We start from the raw sequence: 27,900 nt of genomic DNA, 5'->3' as shown, positions 1-27,900 counted from the left end.
TTTAATAATATAAGTAATAAGTAATAGTGCATGAACTGTCAAGTTAAGTGTAGCTTATTGAGATGATTATGAGACGGAGGATATTGCACAGCAGTAATAGAAGTATGAATAAATATCAGTAAATAGGGAATTTTAAACTGAAAACAGAGTATATTGCACAGCAGTATTGAACACAGAATATTGCGATGTTAATGGTCCAATGTCCAGTTTAATGACTTAGGGTCATACAAACTAACACTTAGAGGAAGGAGTTAAAGTTTGAGTTTGATGGCCACAGGCAGGAATGACTTCCTGTGGCGCTCTGTGGTGTATTTTGGGGGGATGAGTCTTCCACTGAAGGTGCTCCTTTGTTTGACCAGCACGTCATGGAGTGGGTGGGAGACACTGTCCAAGATGGCATGTAGTTTGGCCAGCATCCTCCTCTCTGACACCAACGACAGAGAGTCCAGCTCCACCCCCACAGTGTCACTGGCCTTACGGATCAGTTGAGTCTGTTAGCATCCGTTACCCTCAACCTGTTGCCCCTGCATGCAGGATAGCACTGGCCACCACAGACTCATAAAACATTCTCAGCATTGTCTGGCAGATGTTGAAGGACCTCAGCCTCCTCAGGAAAAAGAGGCTGCTCTGGCCCTTCCAAGGACAATATGTAATGTGCTATAGACTCGAGTTTTGTTGAAGTGCCTCACAAAATGATTGCTAGCACAAACCTATCGCTGCAGATATTAGCCACGAGACTCCTCTAATTTTTACTCCAAAATGTTTTTTTTAAATAAAGTGCAGTAATTAACATCAGACTTTGATTTATGTAAGTCTATTTTCTAGTACTAAAGGTTTTTATTTTTTATTTTTACCATTTAAAACCTGAGATTTTACTGTTCACGGCCAACTCCTTGCAATGTCTCAGATGTGACAAACATCCTTCCAACACACCTACTGTGCCTGGAACTCAAACCAGCAAATAATGGCAATTACTGCTGGCACCACTTTCAGGCACCAGCGGTTTTCATTGGCCTGGACTAATCCCCCATAAATCCTTGCAGCGCTCCAATCACCAGCCGGGCCTCAGCTAATTGCTTATGAGTCCCTTGCACGCTCCAGGTGCCACCGTAGCACACCCGGTGTTTGTAAACACAGCTCGTAAAGAGGAGGCTGCCATCAAAGTGTTAATGTTTCCTCAGAGGATCAGAGGCGATACAGGAATGATGGGGGTGCAGCTGGGCTGCTACCTGGACTCGTCTGAGGCATTCCCTCCTTCCCTGCAGCTGTGGCGAGTAGAGAGAGGGCTTTATTTACACGGCTCTGTCAGAGAAGAAAGACACTCAACAGGAGATTGTGTTTATTTACCTTCCTCATCTTTTCTTTCCTTTTTTACTCTTTGTACTTCTTTGTGTCCCTGCCTAAAGTAGATGACCTCACTGGTTAAGCACGACTGGTGATGTTCAGAGCTAAAAAAAAAAAGGACGAGATAGTTGTGTGTTTAGAGTGATGGGGGCAGCAGATGTGTGTTTTTAAGTTTTGGAGCTATTCAGATGTGGTCTTTGAAACAGTAGTCTGATGATATTAGCAGCTGTCCGGTAGAGAAGAGTTAGTTTGTAGCATCTTTGTGTGCTATCAGAATATGAGATTGTGTATGTATGTTGGTGTCATCTGTACAATATTAGACACAGATGATAAAAGTTGTCACAAATTTTTTAAGGACACGTCTGTTTTGAATACTCACATGCCCATATGTACATTGAGACAGTTTTTGGTTGCTGTGATTATTGTATTATTGATTATTGTATGTGATGGGGGATAAAATCCACAGTCCTCATTCAGTATAAATTTGCATTCTAAAATTGAGCTGAAACCGATTTTGGGCTTCAGCAGTCTGAGTTAGTCAAATCAAGTGTATGTACATTTTAAATCTTTTTAGTACCCTCTTTTTCTTACTGTCCGAGGAAACATAAAAAGACACAGAGCGAGGACTGTAGATTTTGTCCCCCACGTCTTCACATTAAATTACATCAGAAAGGGATCTCTTGACGGCCAGAATGGACGGGAGGTACAATTACAGCAAACCAAAAGTGCATCTAGGCACATATGGGCATCTGAGTCTTGTATTAGAGAGAGTCTTCCCAAGAAGAATGACACCATCAGTCATTATAGAATTCAAGTGATTATGACGGGAGTAAAGGAGGAAGTGACAGAGGGTTATAGAGTGACAAAGTCTGCAGAGGGAGGAGGTTGGGGTGGATGGATGGGTCAACAAAACGATGTTCGTATCCCGTTTCAAACCGATGGTCAACATTGTTTTTTTTAAGAAAGACCACAATCATTCATAAGCCTTAACCTAGTGTTTATTATTGTTATTATGACGATGAAGCCCCCATAACCTTAGCAAAGTAGTAATTTTAACCCAAACCACAATGTTTCTGTAACCATAACTGAGTACTTATGACCCGAACCATGATCTTTCCCTAAACTTAACCAAAGTCATTTTGTGCCTAAACCTAACTAAATCTTAACCATAGCATTGTCAAATCATAAAATTCTGATTTATTTTTCAGAAGTGATTTGTAACGGTTTGGGAAGGCACAGACAAATTATGTCCTCCTGTCGATAGGGGCATCAGATCAGAAACAACATATTTGATCGTTTAATTTGGAAGACTTTTTGTATATTAAGATAGACTTGTAAAAATGTGAACCTATCCTTTAAAGCCTGGTCTAAAATAAATATGTAACTCATTATTTAATCCAAAAACATATTAAGTCGAGCTTTTGCGCCAAGTTCAGCTTTACCGTTCTTTCCAAACAAAATCTGGATTTGCACAAAAAAATAGGTTGAAAAAACTGCAGTGTAGAGGGAGTAGCACCTGCGAAACCCCCGCTGTGAGCATTTATTTTTCATTGCTGGATGGGTTTAACCAGCGAGACAGCTCAGGAACTCAGTCACTGCCTGTACAAGACTTGCGGTTGTACCAAAGCAGCTGGGGGTTGGTCAGCTGGGTGGCCAGTGGCCCACTGTTGCTTTTATGACTCCTTCATTTCCTACCAGCTTTGGGTCACCCTGTCCTTCAGCACCTTGATCTGGTGCTATGTTTACAGCATCTGTCCAAAGCCAACAATCCTTTTTTACAAATATCCAGCAGTGCCTAGCCTTTTGAGCAACAACATTACATGTTTTCTCTGCACAGACTTGGTTTTCAGGGGTGTAAAAAGAAGATTTCGTGCTCTGATCAGATAGCAGACCACATCAGGGTGCTTTTGAAGGTGTAAGTGGGCCAATAAAATCACAAAAATGAGAAAAAAAAAAGCTTCATCTCCAGCAATTAGCTGCTATTCAGGGCCCTGCGGTAAGCCCTCAGGTCATCTCCAAAACATCTCCCTGCCGTAACCATGACAATGGGTGTGTGCCTTTTATTTTTGTATGCAGCCAAAAACCAGATCAAGAGTGAGCCACATGGGACTTGTTTGCAATCAGTGCCCAGAGGAAACAATTAGCCCACAAGCTTGCCAGCTTTTTCATGGGGTGAAGTGAGTTAGAGATGCTGCTTAAGTGGCCAGCAGACACAGGTTTTATGTCCCTCAGTAAACAACACTGGGCATCATCATGATGGAGCGTCACATCTGGAGTCAGGAGGTTTGAATGGATGCAAGCAGCGAGGCAGAATGACAGTGTGCTGGCTCAGACATTGTGTATGTGTGTGTTCAGATATTATGTAGTTCATAATGTCTGGACTGGAGTGCATAAGTAAAGTTGTTCAATTAAGCTTCTATGAGAAAATATTATCAATTTCCCCCCTTTTCTAAAATGATCAAACTTTAACCTGTTGTTCTAAATGTCCTGTGTTCGCATGGTCTTCCCACAAAGGGAGCTCTCTCAGGCCTCTGTGCATGTCCTGTGCGCGCGTGTGTGTGTGTGTGTGTGTGTGTGCCTTTTCTCTTGTCTTAGGCTCTCTCTCCCCAGAGCATATAGCTGTCTGGTATCCTAATCGCTAATGATAGAGTGGCTTTCGATGGGGAAACTCCCAAAGCTAGATGTTTCTAACCCAGACTCTTGTTCCCTCTTTTATTTTCCAGGCCTGATGGAAATCCGATCTGTCAGTGTGGGAGTTGTTGCCATCAAATCTGTCAGCACCGGGCTGTACTTAGCTATGTCCAAGAAAGGCACACTCTTTGGATCGGTGCGTATACAACCTGGCAACATTGTTTCTGGAGGTCAAGATGGGAGGGCTGGGAAGGGGAGCAGGGTGGTGAGGGTAGGGGAGGTGTACATGTATAGGGGTCGCAAATGAGTGCCTACCCAAACATGTTTGATTCTGAAGGAAAATGTCAGGAATCTTCTGCTGGAAAGTCCAGAAAAGGTCAGAGTGTTACAATCAATCATGTCTGTACACCTGGGCCATGGTTGATGATACCTGCACCCTGAGTTGGCTTGTTCCACTGTCAAAATAGATAGCAGAGAAAAGAAACCCAACCAGCAATGACAAAGAGCCAGCTGGGCTCCTTTAACAGTCTTTGCGTGCCGTCTGCTAATTGCTGTTTCACACAGCAAGCTTTCAAAAGTAATCACCTCTCTTTGTTAAAATCAGCCACACATCAGACATGAGGTGTGTGGTGTCTAGCTCATGTATTTACATCTTGGAAAAGGAGAAATCAGGGGCAAGCAATCAGTCAGCAGCAGTGATAAGATGAGTGCCTTCAACAAGCTAACACAGTAAACAAGACATAAACAGACCTGAAGACCCAGGCCTCTACTACTAAACTCGGAAACCTCCCATAATAACAAAAATGCAGGTGAATCACGCCAGTCTCATACTATCCTGATGTTATCACAGACAGGGCCTCATTATAGCAGCACGATAACGATCTGAGAAAGGGAATGCAGCAGAACCTCTTGTCACTACAATATCTTTCAAGACTCTTTGACTAACTGATAAGAAGTGGTAACCACCCATGGAAAAGTGGCTTTGCTGACTGTTGGATTACCTTCACAGATCAATATATGTTTCGACAAAGCTTGTAACTTGAATTAAAAACTGGATCAGAAAAGAGATACAATGATTTTGATAGAACTTTAACATTAAAGGGACAGTTCACCCCAAAATCAAAAATACGTATATTTTTACTCTTAGCTGTAGGGCTATTTATCTAGATTGTTTTGGTGTGACTTGTCGAGTTTTGGAGATATCGGTCGTAGAGATGTCTGCATTTTTTTAATGTAATGGGACTATATGACACTCTGCTTAAGGTGCTCAAAGCGCCAAAAAAATTAAAAACTCAACAGCAATGTCTCTTTCCAGAAATCATTACTCAAGATAATCCACCAATTTTGTTGTCACAACAAGATCTGTGGATTATCTTGAGTCTGCTCTGATGAGGTCTGTTCATCCAAATTATTCTCAATATTTTTGGTTTTATGTGTGGTACTACGAGGTATTTTGGGGTTTTGAGCTTTGTGCTACTGAAACCATTAAAGAATGATATTCAGAGACTCAACCGCAACATTTCTTTCCAGTAACAATGTCCCAGTTACTCAGGATATTTCACAGACCTCATTGTAATCAGTTTCAGTCAGTGATCAGTTTTCAGAGATCGGTCCCAATGAAAACTTAACTGTGAGGCCTGTAGATTATTGTGAGTAACCAGATCATTGTTTCTGGAAAGACATATTGTTTCGGGGGTTTAATTTTTCAAAGCTTTGAACAGCACAAACGAAATTCCACTGACATAAACTGTGCTGGGTTGACGGAAACAGAAGTTTCATAGGTGGACATCTCAAAACTCCCAAACTATCTGCAGGCTAGACACCACCAGGGGTAAGGGATGAGTGAGAAAATGTTTTTTTTTGTAATTTGGGTGAACCAACCCTTTAATTCTGGACTAAAAACTTCCATTGTGGCCTTAAAAAGACAAATCAGCTAAGTACTTTGTGATGAAAAAGTACAACTACAAACACCTGGAAAATCTTTTACTGCAACAACAGACATTAACCTTTGTGCACTTCTTGGAAGCTGGCCTAGTATAGCACAGCAGGAATAGCAGTCAGCATTTAGCTAAACACTCATCTGTTATAACCTCCTTAACCTCTCTGTCTTCCTCCCGCAGATAAAGTACAACCCGAGCTGCAAGTTCAAGGAGCGCATTGAGGAGAATGGCTACAACACGTACGCCTCTCTTCGCTGGAAGCATGGCGGCAGGCAGATGTTTGTCTCACTGAACGGGCGGGGGAAGCCACGGCGAGGTCACAAGGCTCGACGAAGGCACCCTTCTACTCATTTCCTGCCCATGCTCCCCTCCTAGCTGCCCAAGTCTGAACTTTGACCGGCAACTAGCTGTCTCAGCTGCCTCCTCACACTAGCGTTGATCTAGCAGTGACGGCAATCTTTATTTTTATTATTCCATCCTCCTGTCACGTAAATGTACATTTGTTGAGGTTTGTAACATTTGTAGAGTTAGGATAATATGTACTTTTAAGTTATTTTCTCCATTTTCTAATGATGTTCAGTAATACAGTCCAGTACAGTAGAATTTCACTATCTTCAGGCATCTGTCTGGCTACAGTATCTGTCTGTGTGTCTGAACTGCACGTATAGCAGTGTTTGGGTGATTTTAAGAGACTGTAAGAAGACTGAAAAGGGACAGCAAGGCTTGGAAACAACAAAATGTGTCTCACTTTGTTATTTAGCCTATTTTAGATGCTTAGCTAAATACGAGCGGAATCTGGTGCAGCAAAAATTATAGTTATCCAATCTGTGATAAATGACAACTATCTATTAAAACTAAAAAAGCAACTTTGAAATAGCTACAAATCAGGACTGTAGCTGCCATTGAGGACACTGAGGTTATGTCCTCAGTATTTTTTGGGAGGCTTTTGTGGGTAGTTGATTCCAGTATTTTTGTGAATGTGAATTCATCATACCATCCCATATTGAGTGACTCACATGTAAAATTTACAACATTTAATGTGCAGCACTGTTTCACATACATAAATTCAATTCATCCATTTAATTGAATTCACATAATGTGGCTTTTAGACATTTTACATGTGAAATGTAATATGTGAAATGTGAATTTCACATGTGCAATTTTTTGTAAGGCTAAATATGACTACTTTTAGGGCTTAATAATTAAAGCGTTAACAGAATAAATACAACATGACAAATCTAAATATTTACTGAAACACTGGGGGGACTTGGACTCATGACCTCAGTATTTCTAAAATCCTGGCTACAGCTCTGCTACAAATCTAACATCTTCACTGTTCACTGCTTGGGACATACTGTACTGACACTACTGGATAAGCGACACACTGCTCTTCACCCGAACTGTACAGATGAGATGAAAATCTCTACTGACTCAAACACGTGATAAATGTACTGTTCTGTCTGTATATGTCTACATATGACAAGAACACAACAGAAACTAAGCTAACTACTGGGATAAGATGCTGGATTTTCTGAAATGACCTTTGTATGTTTGTGCATGCTTTTGTCAGACTGCTTCTCCCATTCAACAACCCACAGCTAATAGATTAGAAATCAGTATCAGAAAAACTGCATTGTGTCTCATCTAGTCTCTGATTATTGGTCCTTAGTTGAGTCGTGAAATAATAATATACGTTTTGAATCATTTAATGCATTATAGCAGCCATAGGTACACCAGATGTCACTAGCAGAAACTTCATTAATTTTGTACACAGTAGTAAATTGTTATTATATACTGCCTCTCTGTCAAGTCTTGCTAACATTTTCTCCACAACATGAGTGTTGCTAATAGAACATTTAATATATTTAAAACATTTTGTACTCTTTAACTGTTTGAAGTTGATGTGTATTGTTATTGTGGACTTTTTGTGGTGGAAATGTAGTCATACTTTTAAGAAAAAGGGGGAAAAGTAATCATATTCATGTCCATATTCAATTCATTTTGTATGGTATTACTACTGGATATTGGTACATTTGTGATCCACTTATCATAAACTGCTTTCAGCTCTAGGCCAGTAATAGTAGGTTGTATATAAGGCCAAAGTCTCGGAACAAATAGTCTTTAGATTCATTTCAGCAAAGTAAAATCAGTTGAGTGCCTTGGTCCATGCTGAGTTTGGTAAACTTCAATAAAATATGCAGATAAATCATGAGTCATGGCTCACTCCCTTATGCTAGCAAGCCTTTTTTAAATCATCAAGTGCAAAAAATGGCATTTTAATCTTGTCTTGTGTGTGGCACTGATTGTTAAGTGTTGGTAACATCTCCATCAGAGCTCTCCGACATTATCCCCCTCCTCATCATAATCATGACAAAACTTACAGCAGGAGAGGCGTTGATGTGGAGGACCTCCCCATGTCTGATGAAAAGTCTGCGGCTATGAACTATGCAACCGAGCATCAAGGTCATTTACAAACAGACGAGCCCTCCAGTGGCACAGGAGGCCACTCGGTCTTTTCAGTGAACAGAAAGGAGAGTCGGGGATGAATAGTGGCTGTATAGGGTGAATAAAGGCCAACCTTTCAGCCTGTCATAATATGAGATTACTGTGACGGGGTACATGTCTGGTCAGAATGGCGTGAAGTCACACTGTAGTTCAGCCCCACAGGTCTGGGTGCAGCACACAAATATCAGTATGGGGGGTCTGGCAGTACTGTTGCCATGCAAATGTCTTTGTCCTCAGCTGTGCACCCTTGAAGTATTGTAACATTCTGAAAAGTAAAAACTACTTGTAATTGTTCTCTTTTTGTTACTGTTGTATTTAAACTGTAAACTATAGTCATGTCATTTTTTACCCAGAGTTAGATGAGAAGATCAATACCTCTCATATCTGTACACTGAATATGACGCTACCAGCTAACTTAGCTTAGCACAAAGACTGAAAACGGGGGGAAAGAGCTAGCCTGGCTCTATCCAAAGGTAACAAAATCAGCCTCCAACACCTCTAAAGCTCACTAATTAAAATGTATATAATTAGTTTTTTTGGCAACCAGTGGAGACTCCAAGAAGTCACTGGTACGGCCAAGAAATAGTCTGGGCTGTCCCTGCTAGCAAGCTAGCAGTTTCCCTGTGTTTCTAGTCTTTGTGCTTAGCTAAGCCAGCTGCTGTTGGTAGCTTCATAGCATCCAAACTTGAGAGTGGTATCATTCTTCTTATCTTACTCTTAGCAAGAAAGCAAATAAGCGTATTTCCCAAAATGTCAAACTCTTCCTTTATGTTTTATTAATAATTTTAATACAACAGACAAAATATATATGATATATATCAGCTTTTTTGCTTTCTTGTTGTAAGAAAATACAAATAGCAATATACAGTACACTTCAATTTTACAGGTGTCTCTGAACATATGATCGTTATCCAACCCTCAGCTGGCAGAGACACACTAAATCATGAACGCCACAAAGTAATCCCATTTTCTGCCTGTTCTCTCAATTGACTCGCCTCTTTGTCAGTGTGTCCTCCATCTTTTCTCCTCTACCTCTCCACTCTCCTCTTTTAACCATCCAAGAATCTCTCCTTTCTTCTTGGCCTGAGGGTGCGACTGGCTGTTGGTGCCAGTTCCAGGGACACCAAATGGGAGCTGTAATTATCATTGCTCCACCACTGTCCTGTCAGTGCGCTCGCCAGCAAAACAAGAGGGATCCTTTGGAAGTCCTGATCAAAAGCTTTGGCCTTTGATCATGAAGCAAAAGGAAAAACCTAAACACTGTGCAAAATCAACGAGGAATGTCCCAAAGAGAGCCCAGGAGAATGGAAATGACAGCCGTCCAGAAGACATCCTCAGCTCCTCCTCTGCCATGATGTGTTGATGTCAGGAGCACAGGTGTTTAGGCTGTGTTTGATCTGATCAGTGTAAGAAGAGGACTGAGAGAGTGAGTCATGCAATGATGTTGTTGCTAAAATGTCTGTCAGATAGCACCTGGTAGGCCACACAGCAGGTCTGTGTGTTTTTGCCAAAGTCGCTTCACAATCTGAATTTGAAGGAAATGTCTGCACAATTAAAACATCATAAAGTACAGTACATCTTCACATCAGCACATCCATGAAAACATTACTTGGATGAAGGTATTCTGCATGACCCAGTAAAAATAGTGTTTATAGAGGAAGTTACTTTGACTGCTTCGAAATTAATTTGCAGCTGAGTGACAGAAAAAATTATAATAGAAGCCCATTTTGAGGGCCTTAGCCAAAATCTACAGGGGCACAAGTCATGCTGCTTCAGCGACAACAAACCACAGCCTCTGGAACCTTTGAAACCCTGTGTGGTCATTCTCTCTCACAGTGACTGAAAAGAACTGTGGTGGGTGGGAAAGAAAAAAAGAGCCCCTCGCCACTCATAATACCAATCTTATGTATGTAGACGAAAATGGGAGGGATGGGAGGGGTTGGGGGGTGGCAGACGGACTAAGGCACAATTTTAAAGCGCTTATTGAATTGCCATTACAGCTCCTGAGACTAATTGTGGCTGTTGTGTGTCTCTCGGTGGCCTAGGGGGCTCTGGAGTGGCCCTGTATGCTCTTACTCAGTGGGGTTTTCAAACCGAGTGGCCCTGAAAGAGAACAGGACCACCGTAGATCAATGGCAAACCTTTCACTCTTTCACAGGCCCTCGCTAATCCTTCTCATTTGTCTGCCATTTGTTGAGGCACATTCACAGCTCCCTGAATTTAGGATTAGGCCTTGTTTTGTTACAAAAACAGCCTAAGTTATAATGCTGAATAGATGGACTAAAGGGTGGACGATAGATGAGTGTGTATGTGAGTATGCGAGCATGTGTGCATGTGTGTGTATGGTTATCAGGTATACACTATGTTTATGACCAAATTCATGAGAATACAGAATCTATTCAGGATTTTGTCCGAATTTTCACAACAGTGATAAGTGGTGCAAAAATGATAGTTTGTAGGGTTATTTTCCAGCAGCTTTAATGTTCACACAGCAACATGTGAAACAAGTGATGTGACACAATACCATGTTTTTCTCAAAATGTTTAACACAGTCAGTGCATGACAATTTTTTCTTTATGTGTGACTAGAGGTGACAATTTGAAATTTAAATTTCAAACCTTCTGGACACAAGTGGGTGTATCATTACCTCATGTTCAGACAGAATGCAAGGTGAATTTTAAAGGCAGTACGATTGTATACAAGCAGGTCAATGAAAAGACGCAAGTGGGCAGGAATAGGTACATATTCACCTGGGGTGGCGCACACTGAGGAAAAGATCCTTGCAAGTTGAAAATGTTTCAACTTGAGCGAAACATTTACGCTTATCCTGGGGCTTTATGAATCTGCTTCTTAAACACAGACAGATGAGAGGAAAAATGAGAGACCTCAACACAAACATACACATACGTACACTCCCAAACACACAGTTGGTCTGTTCATTTCTAGTTAGATAGTTAGATCTATAGTTAGAGTACACTGAGTGTTTGGGGGCGAATAAATACATACTATAAATACATACTGCACAAATGGTCCAGTGGTCAGATTTGCACGAATGACGTGGCAAAAACTTAAAAACTTATTTTTCCAGAGATTTCAAATATGTCATGCCGTAGAAGTAAATGAGCATTCAGTTATACAAACAATATCTAGACTTCTTCTTGATGTAATGTCACAGTCATGAGTCAAGTGTAAAATGTTGTTTTTTTTTTGCTTTGGAACTACTTTAGGGGAATGAAAGGGGAATATCAGGGTTAAAGAGGTTAAAGGTTAAAGTAACCACTTAGCAGTGGTATCACTTACAGTTAGCCTTGCTCTGTCAAAAATAAAAATACTGGCCTTCTATCTGTTCCAAAGCTATCTTATTTACATAGTGTCTTCACATGTCTTCTGTTTCACTTGAGAATAAAATAAATATTTCATAAGAGAGAGGAAAAGCATGAACAAATTGATTCATCACAGTCAAATACCTGCAAAGGAAATTCAGTTTCATTAAATTTGCAATGATTCCCTATGAAGCATAGTTGTTTGTCCCTATTGTGCACTGTCTGAACCTGAGAGTGTGCTCAGACAGTCTTGGCAGCCTGCAGCAGAGCCATCAGACTGAGGCCTTCTCATCACTGAGTGGATTAGTGTTCATGTCTGAAGCCACTTACTGGACATTAGACAGGGCTGCTGATTGGCACATGCGCCACAATTCCCCTAAAGCCCTGCCATGCTACACCGCAGGTATGTAGTGCCGAACGGCCAAACGCCATGTCAGGCATTCTCTGAATGCCTGCAGTCGTGCCAGACAAGGTGAAGAGATGGACGGAGGGATGACTGTGTGAATCAGAATGGATGAGAGGAAGCAAGGAAAGTAAATGAGTGTAATCTAATATGGGTGGACAAACAGGAAAGAGTATTATATTAGCATAATGTGTACAAACTTTGGTCCCAAAGGAGGCAGTTTAAAAGAATAGAAATACTAATAGAATAATAGATCATTCGCTTTCTTGTCGAGTTAAGTGAGAAGATTGATACTCCTACTCTGCAAATTTGAAGCCAGACCCGGCAGATTGTTAGCTTAGCTTAGCATAAATCCAGGAAACAGGGAGAAACAGCTAGCCTGGTTGTGTGCAAATGTAACAAACAAACAAAACACCTACCAGAACCCCTAAAGCTCACTTATTAACACATTGTTTAACTGAAGTTACATAAACCGAAGTGTAAAAATGGAAAGTTGTGGTTTCATGGGGGTTGTGTGCTGAAATTATTTCTTGGCCTGGAGCAGTAACTTCCTGGAGTCCAATTGTCACTGTGAGGTTGCCAAGCAACCAGTGGAGACTCGAGATTAAACAAATGTGATATAATGTGTTAATTAGTGAGCTTTAGAGGTGCTGGTAAGCAGATTTTTTTGAAACTTTGGACAGAGCCAGCCTAGCAGTTTCCCCCTGATTCCAGTTTTATGCTAACCTAAGCTAATTAGCTGCTGGCTGCAGCTTTTATTTAGTGTACAGGTATGGTATCTATCTTCTCATCTGACTCTCAGCAATAAAGTGAATATAGCCATATAGCCTTTATATCCTTAACAACCTTAACATTTGCTATTATGTCAGAGCACACATATTTAACTGTAAAAAGCAGGAATAATGTGCAATCAACATTTTTAAATGCACTTCAAAGGACACACAAATGCTACACTCAAGGTTTTGGTGTAAAAGGCTAACAGAAAAATGCTTACATTACAGGAGGGAGCGCAAACTCGCCTGCACATGCCCTGTAGATCCATACATCAAATACCCATCAGGCTAGCTAGTCACACTACTGTGACCAATGTTGAGTGGCACTGGGTAAGTTTTTACTCACATGAGAGTAAAAAGGTTGCACCACTCCTGTGACCGGTAAACTGTTAAATAGGAATATAATCAAAATGTATGTAAGCAATCAAAAGATGAGAATATACACAAATCTGAGAATACAAGAAGAATATCACTGAAAAGGTGGTGGCAGCCTAAAGGGGCACAGACCATCTCCTATATAGTTTGGCCAGCTGAGGCAGGCCAGCCACATGTTGGCCAACATCCCAGTCAACATCATGAGGTTGTCTTTGGCTGTAAGTGACTGGAAAAGACCAAAGTCAGTGCTGCTTCATGCAAAGTTTTAGCTGTGCCAAAGCCTATCCACCCTGCCCCTCAAGCCCCGCTGTGTGAAGTAATTCTTCATGCCAGTGAAACCAGACAGACTCTGTGATTTGTCACTGCATGCATGACGATATTTTTTCAACACTGCAGTCTTTTAACTTCGAAGTATAACAGGTGGATGTTATTCCTTAAAAGCAATTTTTTTTCATGTACAATATCAAAATCTGTTTTCTTTTTCCTGTAAGGAGGTTTGAAATATAACAGGTGAGAAGGGATTAAAACCTGTGGGCCATAGCAGACAATCAGCAAGACGTGCAAATGTCAGTTTCCTCTGTCATGGTCTGTCATCATGTTGTAGGAGAAAGAACTTGAAACTGGCTGGAAAACTTAAGGACGCTACATCCACTCCAACAGAAGGGAACAATCTTCCACTCAAATTTAGGCTAAACCTAGGGCCTAAAAACAAGCTGTATATCATTTTTATTTTGTTAATTACTGTTTATGTTTATTAACAGTAACAGTAAAATTTTAACCAAAAGCATTTTAACAAGACAGCTATGTCTAGACAAGCTGTGAAGTTCAACTGCAGGTCAAAGTCAGGGGCCTAAAGGACCAATGACACATCCCTCCTCGCTTGACGCCTTTGTACATTATATGATATGGTTTGAAAACACATCATAGTGACACAGTGCCTCTAAAATCTTTTTTTTTAAATCTTATATGTAATAACTCAATGTTACATAGCAGCTCATAAGTCCAGCCACAGTAACATATACACATACAGTATTCATCATTTCTCTAACAACCTTTAAAGGTTTTCTAACACAGAGGCTATCCCCAACATTAGTAGAAGTCATCAGAGCCAAAAAGAAAGAGTCGAGCCAGAGTAAAATACGATGACAGCATGGAGAGCACAGAAAGATCAATCTCAACCCTACTGACATTTACATTAAAATAAAAGTGACCACTAATAAGCTGGAAAGCAAAACGATGCATTAGCTCTTTAGTGCTATGCAGTGATTTCTCCCATCCTGTCCTGCACTTCCCCAGCCTTAGCACCAGACTTAGTGGCTGCAGCCGGGACAACTCAAATTGATCGGGCTCTGAGGTCTTGTGTTTCATCCCTAAACCAAGAGGATTCTGGAGTTTGTTGCTGTTTATCAGAAATTTTTTAAACCAAAATCATGTAACTGCACCACACAATCAGATGTCAGGCTATTGGTTTTCATTCTTTTGGATGTTTATACAAAAATCTGCAAAGCACATTATTAGCTATTGTAGATCTTTTTGCTGCAACTTATTTTATAACCTTCTAGAAATCTGGGAATAATAACATACAAATGTCTCATTTCTAACTAGGGTACAGTCTACAGAAGGATGGCTTCTTTTCATATGTCACTGTCCCACTTAATAAACAACCTCAAGTTCACAAACTGTGAGACACTACCCCATGTATTTGTAGTGGGGTGACATGCTCACTGTTTTGCTTAAAATGAGTTGACTTTAATGGACCACATAAGGCAGACAGATGCTATTAGGAAGATTCATCAGAGAGCTGAATGTGTGACTTCATATTATATTTGCACTGAGGGAGAAGCAGCACCCTCTGATGGTTAAAAAGCAGAGCAAGTTTTAAAGTTTTGTTACAAACTCTGGCACTCTCTGCTGGATATCATAAAGTACTAATCAAAGTAAGATAAGATTTACTGTACAGTAGTGTGAAAAAGTGTTTGCCCCTTTTATGATTCTAATTTTTTTGCATGTTTGTCACACTTAGTTGTTTCAGATCATCAACCAAATTTAAATATTAGTCAAAGATAACAAAAGTAAACACAAAATGCAGTTTTTAAATGAAGGTTGTTATTATTAAGGGAAAACAAAATCCAAACCTACACGGCCAGTTAAGGTCAGACGAAAACCACTGCTGAGCAAAAAGAACATTAAGGCTTGTCTCATTTTTGCCAGAAAACATCTTGATGATCCCCAAGACTTTTGGGAAAGTACTCTGTGGACTGATGAGACAAAAGTTGAACTTTTTGGAAGGTGTGTGTCCCATTACATCTGGCGTAAAAGTAACACCGCATTTCAGAAAAAGAACATCATACCAACAGTAAAATATGGTGGCGGTAGTGTGATGGTCTCTTTCTTATGGTGGAGTCATGAACACTGACCTTAACTGAGGCAAGTGAGGCCTGCAGTTCTTTGGATGTTGTTGTGGGGTCTCTGAATGGCTGAAGAAGAACAAAATGAAGACTTTAGAGTGGCCTAGTCAAAGTCCTGACCTGAATCCTATTGAGATGAAAAGAGACAACATAATGAAATAAGACTTGCATGGTGCTGCAGACACTGAACACATCTGGCCTTAACTGATGAACATTTAAATGACATTCAAGTTATCATATAACAAAGTCTGTGATTTAAGAGAAAACCAAAAATTAAAAATACATGTATACACGAGTCTGTGTGTGCAGGTGTGTAAGGGTGTGTGCTTATGTACATGCCACACGGCACTGTGACAAAGAGTTCATGTTGCTTAAAAAACCCTTTTAAGCAAAAGTATTCATCTAAAGTCATAATCAGAGATAACTATGGGGGTGGGGGGACTTCTTAGAGAAATGGGTCAAGAATTGAGTTTTTACTCTGGGAAATCTGCAGCTCAGAAGCAGTGTTTTAATTAAATGTCCCTGTATGGATTCACTGGCTGAATTTGCACTACCTGATTCTAAGTGCTCTGTGATAATAAGATTCAAGGTAAGTGTGAGAATCTAAGGTCTTTATCTCTAATAATGGTAAATATATTAAAGAGATAAGAGGAAATGGCATGTTACACACTAAAAAGGTTATTCATAGAGTTTACGAATATTATTATCAGAACAGTATTCCAGCAATCGTTTGTTAACTTGAAGTCTGTCGGAGAATAAGAGCTTTGTTATGAAATTAGGTGCCTTTTTTTTTTTACTTTCTGATTTTGTGTGTCTCTAGCTATCTACAATAAAAAAATATAGCCCTGTATATTGTATTCACTTACAATCAGCTTCACTGAAAAATCAGGTAATATTACTGCTACTACTATTTCCAATGTTTTCAGCTAAGACAGCAGGACACACTTTTAACTTGCATCCACATATCAACAGTTAATTTCCCTTGTGGCAGCAAAATGAACTTTGCAGGAGAAAGATACTGTAGGTATGGCCTCACTGGAAACTTCTGAGACTGACTTCCTCCAGCAGACACACTGTAGAGAGATATATAGGAACTTGCTAACCTATTAACATTTTTGCTACAATCTAACCCATAAAACAATGCCTTAAACTAACAGGCTAAATCTGTAACAGCAGAGACAAAGACATTTAGCTCAGGGAGTTGAGCAATGAGTTGACAGGTTTATTGTTTGGCTTAGACTGGGGGAGGTTTTTAATGTACTGCAGAAAGGTGGAAGGCATAGCTGAGGTTGTTTCTGTTACTTAGACTTAAACTGTTGCAGTAGCACCCTGTTATGGTCAAAAAGCAAAGAAACTATTAAAGTCTTCTCGGCCCTCTCTGTTGGGAATGTGATGTGGGCTACTTGACATGTTCAATTCTGGTCAATTTAAACATTAACAAACTGAGTAATATGCTTCTTTAGACTGCTGTCAAATGATGATCAAAGAAATGTAACTAGAGCATAAGTCTCAAAACTGTACCCTGATGCTATCATCTGTGGTTTCTGTTACACAACTTGTTTTCAAAGGCATACCCACAACAGCGAAAAGTTTACAACCAGAAAGTAGATCTCCAGCAAAGAACCTTGATTCTAAATCTTCTTCCCTTATTAAATTCAACCAGTTCACTAAGTAGTATCCAAACAGTGAGAGGAGGTCCAAAATACAGAGACTGAAAGACATTGAAAGTGTCAGATGCAAAATGAAAATATTATATGTTGACTGAAATGTGAGGAGGAAGAGGGAGAATGCATTAATGCGACTGTGTTAAACTCACAAGCAGCTGCTATATTGACCGTAGCAATGGCAATACTTCATGTATTCTCATGACTACAAGACAGTGGAAAATGCACAAACAAAGACAGGATGTGAATTCAAGGTGATGAAGGTGACAACCACACGATTTCTAAGTGAGAAAACTGCTGCATAAAGGGGTCTTTGACAGCCCCAAGATGACAGGCTGAGTGCTGCTGCCATGATGCATGCTCTGCATAAGCTCTTGCTTTTTCATGTTCTGACATGTTTCGGAGGAAATGGTAAGACTACCAAATCTGATTATTATTCTCCAGCTAACAAATGAGACATTAATTAATTAAAATGTTCTACTTATCTTTTTAGCACTTAGGAATGAAATCATAAATGGTAAAAAGACCAAGGAGAAATCGATGCTGTATATGGCCTCGGTGCAGAACAACGAGGGTCATGTATGTGGAGGATTCCTCATCAGTGAAGACTTTGTGGTCACTGCTGCACACTGTGGCAACTGGTGAGTTACCTTTCCTCTTCAAGCTATCTTTGATTCACTTAAATATAACTTAAATAATTCCGTACATTTTTCAATCATTATTCATGCAGGAATCCTACAAGTGTTGTTCTTGGCACCCACAATCTCAAGAAGGTTGATAACGATACAATGAGATACCGCGTAAAGAGATGCAAGCATCCATCTTTTCACAATGTACGAACTGGTAATGACATCATGCTCCTCAAAGTAAGTAGATATCTATTCAACCTCATAGTCCCAAGTGACATCATGCATTTTTATTGTCAAATTATTTGCATTTACTGAAAGTTTTGTTATATATTTGAATCTTATTTTATAAGATTCAATAAATAAAAAAAACCATTTTATTTCCAGGGAGGGTAAATGTAAAAAAACACAGGACCATCAGAACCATTCATGGCAACAACCACTTCCTATCACAAAGCTAACAATTAAAAAAAAATATCACCAGCACTAAAAAAAATAAATGAACAATTTTTTTGTACTGATTCTTTTTCGAGTTTGATATGTATTGGGTCTGCACTGGTACAAGCTGCCTCCAGGAAGCAGCCATATGCTTGCACTCAAAGTCGGACAATAACAAAGTTCCTCACCTTCTTCCACCTACTTGGCTTTCATCGTTACTTGGCTTGTTACTAAACAAGGGCCAGTGATGGAAAATGGAAGCATTATAGCCTTTAACAGTGTTAAAAACTCACTCGAGTACTGTGTGACAAGGAAGACAAAAATGGCGCCTAATCACTTTTATGAAAATTGCTCGACCAGCTCATTAATCTCTATAAACAGATATCTGCATATGAATGCAGAATCTGTAGGCAACAGACAAGATTTTGATATTGGAAGCGTTCTGGTTTCCTTTTGTAGTCCGTTTGTAGTTTTAGTAGTATTGACCAATCACGTTTGAGCAGGTTATAGTTGCATACAGGTAAAAAGAGGAGGAAATGCAATCTCGGAAACCATCAGCTATCGTCTCATGACGATTTAGCTTTTTATCAATCTCAGAACCCAAGAGAGAATGTACCTGCATTCAAATCACCGTCAGATGATAGCCAATGGATTTCAAGATTACTAATCGGACTGTAAACAATAACTGGCGCATGGAATAGGAAGTCTTTTCCCGGATATCCATTATCCGCATATATCCGCTAGTGTTTATATTGTTTCGCATATTGATTAAATATGCATCATCCTCAGGTTATTTTTTACTTCTGCTACTTTCATGATACAACATACATACTGTAAGAGTTGGTAGATTTCTGTTTGTTTGCTGTAAAATAATTAAATAATAAACATGTTGTATTAACACAATTATCACAGTAAATAGACAGTAAAACACTTTTTGATTTCATAAGTTATCAGCTTTATGTAGCCTTCAGCTTAATATTTTGGGAGGATGATGAAGCAGAAATTGCTTTACTTCCACTCGGTACCCGGATATCCTGTTAGTGTGCCCTGCACTCTTGTGACCTGCGAAGCGCGCAACACCAAATAACGGAAAGCTTGAAATCCTCCAAAGTTTGATGTGTTTAGTCTGGACCTGTGTTAACTTGAAGTCTGTTGGAGAAAAAGGTAATGTTATAAAATGAGGTGTGGGCAGTTTTTAACTTTTACTTTCTTTTTTTATGTCTCCAGCTGTCGAGGAAAGCTCGCCTGGGGAAAAAAGTACTAACTGAGAAAATTAAATTTCCAAGTCATCAAATGAACCTTAAAGAAAACAAAAAGTGCCATGTAGCTGGATGGGGTTTCACAAGAACTGGTGGTGAGCTTGTTAATGATCTGCAAGAGGTGGAGGTTTCTATCATTAAGCTGGAAAAGTGTCAGAATGCCTGGGATAATATCCTTCCTGCCAATATTATCTGTGCAGGTGGATATGAAAAAAAGAAAGGATTCTGTCAGGTATGTTTTCTGTCCTTTGATAGAAAATGCCAACTGCTGTGTGGTTTAAAAATGGTATAAACATCTTAAATAATGAATAAACAAATGAAGCTTCTTTCTCCTCACAGGGTGATTCTGGCGGTCCTCTGGTGTGTGGGAAGTTGGCAGTTGGTGTTGTTTCCTTTAACAACAAAAAAAACTGTAACTACCCAGATAAACCCAACATCTATACGGACATATCACAATTTCTCCCCTGGATGAAAGAGATTCTCAAGAATAAGAACTGTTAAATGTTACAATTTTACAAATTGCTGTGGATGTATTGCTTTGTCTAAGTCACTTTGTGTCGCTTTGTCAGCCAAATGAAAAATGTGTGACACCTTTCATCATCAGCAGACACAAATGCAAAAGTTCTTTAGCCAACAAAATATTCACAAAACCTCTCAGGGTAAGTTTACATACTTTTTTGACCATATTGTCTCCTATTGCTCTCTTATCACTGCTTCTGGTGTAGAGATTCTGACCTCTGCCTACACCTAAAATTTCATACAGAGTTCAACACAAATCCAACAAGAGTTTATGGTGTGTGTTTGCATAAAGCTTACGGTATCCACAGTCAAAATGGCACTTCATCTAAAAACAATTCAGGTCAATTCTGGTCGATTATAACATCAACATACATCACTTAGACTACTATTTGTTACATAATGATAAATAAAGATAATGAGCTACAGTTTCATAACTGTGGTAAGATCATCGCTCATTTGCAAATGCAATCTGCAGTTGGAAACTTTCTGTGGTTTCTGTGGTTCATCAAGATTGTCTCACAGTTCAAAGAAATGGTTATAGCTTGTCACATAGATTTACACCAAACAACATTGGTGTTAATATGTATATCAAGTTCAGGTATCTGATCTGGCCATATAGCAGTAAGCACATGAAGTGAGAGAAGGAGGACCAACATGGCCCAAAATGAATAAAATCAAGAGAATGAAAGTGTCGTAGATGCAAAATGAAAATGGTTGGAGAATTAAATGAATTCTGCGGGGGAAAGCGGGGGAAACTGATTCCAAATAAGTTAATGTTAAATGCATGTCAATGACTGGACCGATGTTATCAATGAAATAAACTGTGTGTGTGAAATAAACAAAAAAAAGTTTGAATTTTGACTGTGACACAAGCAATGTGTAAGATATGTAACCCTCTAAATCATTAAGTCATTAAAAGACTGTGAGTGGATGGTTATGTTTTATCCATGTCATCCTACTCACTTGGCTTATAGAAAGGAAGAAAGCTGTACACATCACCAGCAACTTCAAAAACTACCAGACCAAACACACAGCCATAAAGTATTTGCATTGCTGTAAACAAAACTGAAATATTTCATATTTGTGAAAGTTTTTGGAACATTTTTGCAATTTTCTCATCCAGATTATGCAACCACACCACAGCTCTGCATACTTCCACGCTTTGAATTTGAAAAAATTTCTCCTGTTATGTCCTTGTTATGTGGGAATTATTACATACAAATGTCTGATTCATACATTTCTTTGAGTAATGCCTCCTCCTCACATATTTCTTTCCCATTTAATAAACAAACAGAGGGTCATATACTTGTTCAGGCCAGCCTACAGTAACCCCCATCGGTTTATAACAATGTTCCACATGGTCAAGTGAAACATTGACTGATGAGTCATGATGCTCTTGTAGTTTACAGTCAATGATCACTTTAGAGCATTAATTGTGACTATGCGAAAACTGGCACTCAAACCTGAAGCTGGAAACTGCGGTTTCTGTTACTCATTTCATTTTTGGTGCAGCATCGCAGTGACAAAAGCCATCGACAGCACAAAGGTTACGGCTAAAAAGTAGATCCTGAAATAATTACGTTTTTTAACTTCAATTCATCTAACTAAAGTTCACTTGAGCATAAGTAGCTAAGTGGTATCCGAACGGTGAGAGAGGAAGGTCTAAAAATTCCCAGAAATAGCTAAATACAGCGGTTGACAGAGAGCCAAGAGGAAGATACAAAGAAAAGATACAAAGGAAAAATTAATTGAATGATAATAAATGTAGAAGGGGTTAATATTACAGCTTGTGTTACAGTCATCACATGCTGAGCACATAATGTACGTATGTGCTTCGGGCTACTGAGGCAGCAGAACTGCAGGCTTTATATTTACTGGAACAATGTTAGTACTACACACTGCCTCATGTCTTTACTGACCACAGGCACTCATCACTATAAGAAAAAATAAAGGTTGCACCGATGCACAGATGATGCGGCTAAAAAAGGTGAAGCAGATGAAAACCACAGGGTCACTTAATGAGCCAACCGCTGTATAAAAGGGTCGACTTGTCACCCCAAAGACAACAGGCTGAGTCTGCTACCGGCATGATGCATGCTTTGCACAAGTTTCTGCTTTTTTATCTTCTGACATGTCTTGGACTTAACAGTAAGATTGCCAAATCTGGTTATAAGCTACTTGTCTACAAAAACTACATTAACTCATCCTTTATTTCCTCTTAAATTGTTAGCACATGGGGGTGAAATCATAAATGGTAAAAAGACCAAGGAGAACTTAATGCTGTATATGGCCTCGGTGCAGAACAACGAGGGTCATGTATGTGGAGGATTCCTCATCAGTGAAGACTTTGTGGTCACTGCTGCACACTGTGGCAACTGGTGAGTTACCTTTCCTCTTCAAGCAATCTATGTTTCCTGTAATTAGAAATCAAATCAAAAGAACCTAATATTTTGCAAAAAGATGCATCAGTTTTTGCAGTTTTATTTATTTTATTTGTTTTGTCGGCACAACTCAAGAAAAACCACTGACAACCTCTCAATGATCATTCACTCAGGAATCCTACAAGTGTTGTTCTTGGCACCCACAATCTCAAGAAGGTTGATAACGATACAATGAGATACAGCGTAAAGAGATGCAAGCATCCATCTTTTGACAATGTACGAACTGGTAATGACATCATGCTCCTCAAAGTAAGTAGATATTTAATCAGCCTAACAGTCTCAGGTGAAATAATGCATTTTTAGTGTAAAATATCTTACTTTCATGTTTTGTTTAATTCAGTTCAAGTTCCCCCTAAACCGCCAAGCAACCGACATCACTATTCACTTCAAGCAATTCTTTTTTTTTAACCTGAGATCTGATGGATGATAAGAAGTATGCTATAAATTGGTCGTTGCTAGTTTATAATTTTCCTTTGTGATTTTGTGTGTCTGCAGCTGTCTAAGAAAGCTCGACTGGACAAAAGAGTACAACCGATTCAACTTCCAAAGAATGAAGTTAAAATAAAATATAAAACATGCCGTGTAGCTGGTTGGGGTTTCACAAGAACTGGTGGTAAAGTTGTTGATGTTCTGCAAGACGTGGACGTGCCTTTTGTTAACCTGAAGGTCTGTGAAAAAGTATGGGCTAAAATTTCATTTAATCTTCCTGCCAATATTATCTGTGCAGGTGGATATGGAACAAAGAAAGGATTCTGTCAGGTATGTTTTCTGTCCTTTGATAGAAAATGCCAACTGCTGTGTGGTTTAAAAATGGTATAAACATCTTAAATAATGAATAAACAAATGAAGCTTCTTCCTCACAGGGTGATTCTGGCGGTCCTCTGGTGTGCGGCAGGACGGCAGTTGGTGTCGTGTCTTTCAACAAGAAGAAAAACTGTGACTACCCAAATGTTCCCAACGTCTATACAGACATATCAAAATACCTGCCCTGGATCAACAAGATTCTCAAGGAAAAGAATTGTTAAATGTAACAATTCAGCATACTTTTCTTGTTTTATATTGTACTGGCTCCTCAGCTCTGTAACAGCCTTCCACTCTCCATCAGGTCGGCCGACACTGTCGCTGCCTTTAAACCTCGTCTTAAAACTCACTTTTACAGGATGTCCCTTTGACATACTTTCTTTCTCATTTCTTTGGAAATTGCTTTGTGGTTTTTACTTGAAAAGAGCTCTATAAGTAAAACTATTATGATTATTATAGAGGTATTGCTGTGTTTATGTTGCTCTGTCAGTGTTTGTCCTTTATCTGAAATGCAAAATAAAACAGATATACAATTCTGTACTATATTTCTTGTGGTTACATTCTTCATCAGAAGACAGAAATGGTATATACTTTCTGGTTGCAGTGAAAAGGCCCGGCACACTGCTAGACTAAAAGGCACTCTTTCCTGTTTTATTTTCTATAGCTGGTGTACAGCAAGTCATATTTGCAATACCCTAATGTAAAAACAATACAAATGTAAAATAAACCTGTGTTTCATCTCTTAGTAGAAACCTGTTTTTGGTTTTAACTACCAGGCAGCATGTATTACCATTGATCCTTCCTATTAAGTTTGTGTGTGTGTGTTTTGTTGTATATGTACAGATGGTTATGTTTGCATTAAGCCAGTATCCCCAGTCAATAGCATTTTTATGACACTTCATTTAAACATATTTTGGATTCTGGTAAAATAAAACTTTAACAGACTGAGTAATAATTGCTGACCTGTCAGCTGTACATTAACAATGAAAGGAACTAGAGCATGAGTTTCATAACTGTTGTGAGAACGCTGTAGATAAAACCTGGAAACTGTGGTTTAAGTGGTCGTCTAGTTTATCACAGAATACAAACAGTTTCAGCGGGCTGTATCAAGTAGATCCACACCAAAGAAAATCGGTCTTGCGTCTGTGTTTTCATTTCTAAAACTCAAACTAAGGTTCACTTGATGTGGCTGAGTAGTATCCACAAGCAGGGAGAGGAGGGGTCCAAAAGAGTGTCAGAAATCTGAGAGACAGACAAAACGGCCACTCTCAGCCTCTGTACTTGCCAGTTTCAAATTTTCACTGATTTTGTATCACCAGCTGTCTCAACAAGCTTGACTGGGCAAGAAAGCAGCAACTCACCCACTGTCAGCCTGTGGAAGTAAGGAGATAAAAAAAAAGTAGTGACAGCTGCTGATTCTGAGCATGGACACAATGGACATCTACAGTTTCTGAAACATGTAGCATCATGAACTGAATTAAACAAACGCTTAGCTGAGTAGGTTTGAGGAGCCTTGACGTAGTGGTCGTACAATATACAGGGACAATCTGGCATCAGTGTAAAGGAAGAGCCTGACATATAAGCTGTGGAGACTGATGAGTAGATAGGAGACAGGTGTGCCGGTGATCACCAGCAGGCGGGGATTCATGGAACCAGACCAGTAGACATACACACACACACACACACACACACACACACACACACAAACACATATCCAAAGATGAACCGGGGACACACAAGAAGCACAAGGAAAGAGGAGCACCCAGAAAGACACACAGGGATGGGGAGGATAGGTGGCTGACTACAACAGGAAATGCCCCAAATGCAACACTGCATTCTCTGCACATTAGGCACAGCGCACCTGCATTCTCAAACCTGGAACTATGTCTTAAAGTAAAATTTTTATTAAAATTTTAGCAATTAGTTATATTTCCCACAATGCAAGGTCAGATATCATATTTGGTGAACATGTCCATCTATGTTTACAAATTTGCCTCCAGGATTAATCAGTGAATGAATGATTTTATGCAACTGCATTTCTGATCCAACTAAAGTTCATTTGATGCGGTTAAATATTATCCACAAACAGTGCAGAGAAGATCCAAAAAAGAAAGTGGGGTGTTATTTATTGAAACTATCTAGCAGAGTTTCAGAAGCAGGACCACACCTCAACTGCACCACTTCTGGCATTCCTATAAATGCCCACCTAACCCTCTCCTCCTCTTTCACTATCAAATACTGCGCCCCCCCGAGGCACCAGACGAGATGATGCAAAGATAACAGAAGTTGCAAACTTGCAAATTTACATTGCACAGAGGATGTGGTTCGAATTTAAGATAAAATAGATGATAATCACACTTTACCAAAGCAAACTGATATATAAAAGGGTCTACTTGACACCCCTAAGAAGACAAGTCAGTTGTCTTGCTGGCATCATGCACGGTCTGCAGAAACTTCTGCTTTTTCATGTTCTGACATGTCTTGGACAAAATGGTAAAATTACTGAATCTTTTTATCATCCTCCAACCATTTAATGGGACATTAACCTAATATAGATTTTTACTTATCTTTGCAGCACTTGGGAGTGAAATCATAGATGGGGAAAAAGCCCCGGAGAACTCGCTGCTGTATATGGCCTCGCTGCAGGACAACATGGGTCATTTATGTGGAGGATTCCTCATCAGTAAACAGTTTGTAGTCACTGCTGCACACTGCAATGATGAGTGAGTTAAATGTCCTCTTCCAGAAATCCTTTGTTTATTTCATGTAATTAGAAATCAAATAAAAAAAAACTCAGGATATACAAACACACTATTTTCAAAAGAAATGTATCATTTGTTGCTTTGTTTGGTTGTTGGCACAACTTGAGTAGATCTACTAACAACCTCTCAATTATAGCTTGGACAGAAAACCTACACGTGTTGTTCTTGGCACCCATGATCTCAAGAAGGCTGATAAAACAGTGAGACTCATTGAAAAGAAGTGCAAATACCCATCTTATGAGAATGTCGGAACAGGGAATGACATCATGCTCCTCAAAGTAAGTATATATTCATTTAACCCTGTAGTTCCAGATGACATCTTGCATTTTTACAGTCAAATTATTTGCATTTAAGTTATGCTAAAAAAAAAAAAAGGTTCAATAAATTTGTCTGATAGTCTGATAAAGAGTAAGAGCGTGTTCAGACAGAAAGCCAGTTTTTAATTTTTATTTTCTGATTTTGTGTGTTGCCAGCTGTCTAAAGAAGTTCAACTGGACAGAAGAATTCAGCTTATTCAACTTCCCAGTTTTGAAATGAACATAAAAGACAACGAAAAGTGCAGTGTGGCTGGATGGGGTTTGACTAGAAATGGTTGTACAAATGAGCTGAGAGTGGTGGATGTGTCTGTCATTAACCCGCAAGTCTGTGAAGAGCAATGGCCTGGTCTTCCTGGCAATGTTATCTGTGCAGGAGGATATAAAACAACCAAAGGATTCTGTCAGGTATGTTTTCTGTTCTTTAACAAAGTCTCAACTGGTTTCTAGTCTAAACAATGTATGAACATTTTACATCATCTTGAATGAACATATTAAGATATTTCTTCCTCACAGGGTGATTCTGGCGGTCCTCTGGTGTGCAACGGGACGGCAGTTGGTGTCGTGTCTTTCAACAAGAAGAAAAACTGTGACTACCCAAATGTTCCCAACGTCTATACAGACATATCAAAATACCTGCCCTGGATCAACAAGATTCTCAAGGAAAAGAATTGTTAAATGTAACAATTCAGCATACTTTTCTTGTTTTATATTGTACTGGCTCCTCAGCTCTGTAACAGCCTTCCACTCTCCATCAGGTCGGCCGACACTGTCGCTGCCTTTAAACCTCGTCTTAAAACTCACTTTTACAGGATGTCCCTTTGACATACTTTCTTTCTCATTTCTTTGGAAATTGCTTTGTGGTTTTTACTTGAAAAGAGCTCTATAAGTAAAACTATTATGATTATTATTATGGAGGTATTGCTGTGTTTATGTTGCTCTGTCAGTGTTTGTTCTTTATCTGAAATGCAAACATAAAATTCTGTACTATATTTCTTGTGGTTACATTCTTCATCAGAAGACAGAAATGGTATTTAAGTTAAATTATATATCTTAATTTGTCTTTCCAAAATGCATTCACAAAACTTTTTAGTTCAAGTTCAATGTAGAATATATACTTTCTGGTTGCAGTGAAAAGGCCCGGCACACTGCTAGATTAAAAGGCACTCTTTCCTGTTTTATTTTCTATAGCTGGTGTACAGCAAGTCATATTTGCAATACCCTAATGTAAAAACAATACAAATGTAAAATAAACCTGTTTTTGGTTTTAACTACCAGGCAGCATGTATTACCATTGATCCTTCCTATTAAGTTTGTGTGTGTGTGTTTTGTTGTATATGTACAGATGGTTATGTTTGCATTAAGCCAGTATCC

General features: G+C 39.3%; 4 protein-coding genes across 4 annotated transcripts in view; all 4 read left to right on the top strand.

The window, feature by feature from the left end:
- fgf22 (fibroblast growth factor 22) overlaps nucleotides 1-8,127 on the top strand; it is a 33,868-nt gene extending 25,741 nt beyond the window's left edge. Inside the window, exons 2-3 of the mRNA XM_044200272.1 lie at nucleotides 4,068-4,171; nucleotides 6,096-8,127. Coding sequence (XP_044056207.1) covers nucleotides 4,068-4,171; nucleotides 6,096-6,290 — 299 coding nt within the window. The 3' untranslated portion in view covers nucleotides 6,291-8,127. The remainder of the gene's footprint in view (nucleotides 1-4,067; nucleotides 4,172-6,095) is intronic.
- A 9,537-nt stretch (nucleotides 8,128-17,664) lies between these two features.
- Nucleotides 17,665-21,069, top strand: LOC122878020 (granzyme B(G,H)-like). The gene is made up of 5 exons (XM_044200310.1): nucleotides 17,665-17,777; nucleotides 17,860-18,007; nucleotides 18,097-18,232; nucleotides 19,658-19,921; nucleotides 20,029-21,069. The coding sequence occupies exons 1-5, from the start codon at nucleotides 17,717-17,719 to the stop codon at nucleotides 20,188-20,190; spliced, it is 771 nt and encodes a 256-aa protein (XP_044056245.1). The 5' UTR covers nucleotides 17,665-17,716; the 3' UTR covers nucleotides 20,191-21,069.
- A 155-nt stretch (nucleotides 21,070-21,224) lies between these two features.
- Nucleotides 21,225-24,039, top strand: LOC122878019 (granzyme B-like). The gene is made up of 5 exons (XM_044200309.1): nucleotides 21,225-22,356; nucleotides 22,439-22,586; nucleotides 22,763-22,898; nucleotides 23,145-23,408; nucleotides 23,513-24,039. Exons 1-5 carry the CDS (start codon nucleotides 22,227-22,229, stop codon nucleotides 23,672-23,674), a joined length of 840 nt encoding a protein of 279 aa, XP_044056244.1. The 5' UTR covers nucleotides 21,225-22,226; the 3' UTR covers nucleotides 23,675-24,039.
- Nucleotides 24,040-25,785: 1,746 nt separating this feature from the next.
- LOC122878017 (mast cell protease 2-like) lies at nucleotides 25,786-27,439 on the top strand. The gene is made up of 5 exons (XM_044200308.1): nucleotides 25,786-25,943; nucleotides 26,026-26,173; nucleotides 26,349-26,490; nucleotides 26,686-26,934; nucleotides 27,043-27,439. Exons 1-5 carry the CDS (start codon nucleotides 25,796-25,798, stop codon nucleotides 27,202-27,204), a joined length of 849 nt encoding a protein of 282 aa, XP_044056243.1. The 5' UTR covers nucleotides 25,786-25,795; the 3' UTR covers nucleotides 27,205-27,439.
- The last annotated feature ends 461 nt before the right edge of the window (nucleotides 27,440-27,900 follow it).

The sequence above is a fragment of the Siniperca chuatsi genome, linkage group LG6, assembly GCF_020085105.1.
Source record: "Siniperca chuatsi isolate FFG_IHB_CAS linkage group LG6, ASM2008510v1, whole genome shotgun sequence".
Classification (NCBI taxonomy): domain Eukaryota; kingdom Metazoa; phylum Chordata; class Actinopteri; order Centrarchiformes; family Sinipercidae; genus Siniperca; species Siniperca chuatsi.
This window is presented reverse-complemented; position numbering and strand designations above follow the sequence as displayed.

Coding starts and splice junctions, on each gene's coding strand:
- LOC122878020 (XM_044200310.1), top strand. CDS start 17,717: ATGATGCATGCTCTGCATAAGCTCTTGCTTTTTCATGTTCTGACATGT. Junction 17,778..17,859: donor GACATGTTTCGGAGGAAATG/GTAAGACTACCA, acceptor TTATCTTTTTAG/CACTTAGGAATGAAATCATA. Junction 18,008..18,096: donor GCTGCACACTGTGGCAACTG/GTGAGTTACCTT, acceptor TTATTCATGCAG/GAATCCTACAAGTGTTGTTC.
- LOC122878019 (XM_044200309.1), top strand. CDS start 22,227: ATGAGCCAACCGCTGTATAAAAGGGTCGACTTGTCACCCCAAAGACAA. Junction 22,357..22,438: donor GACATGTCTTGGACTTAACA/GTAAGATTGCCA, acceptor TTAAATTGTTAG/CACATGGGGGTGAAATCATA. Junction 23,409..23,512: donor CAAAGAAAGGATTCTGTCAG/GTATGTTTTCTG, acceptor TCTTCCTCACAG/GGTGATTCTGGCGGTCCTCT.
- LOC122878017 (XM_044200308.1), top strand. CDS start 25,796: ATGATAATCACACTTTACCAAAGCAAACTGATATATAAAAGGGTCTAC. Junction 25,944..26,025: donor GACATGTCTTGGACAAAATG/GTAAAATTACTG, acceptor TTATCTTTGCAG/CACTTGGGAGTGAAATCATA. Junction 26,491..26,685: donor ATGACATCATGCTCCTCAAA/GTAAGTATATAT, acceptor GTGTGTTGCCAG/CTGTCTAAAGAAGTTCAACT.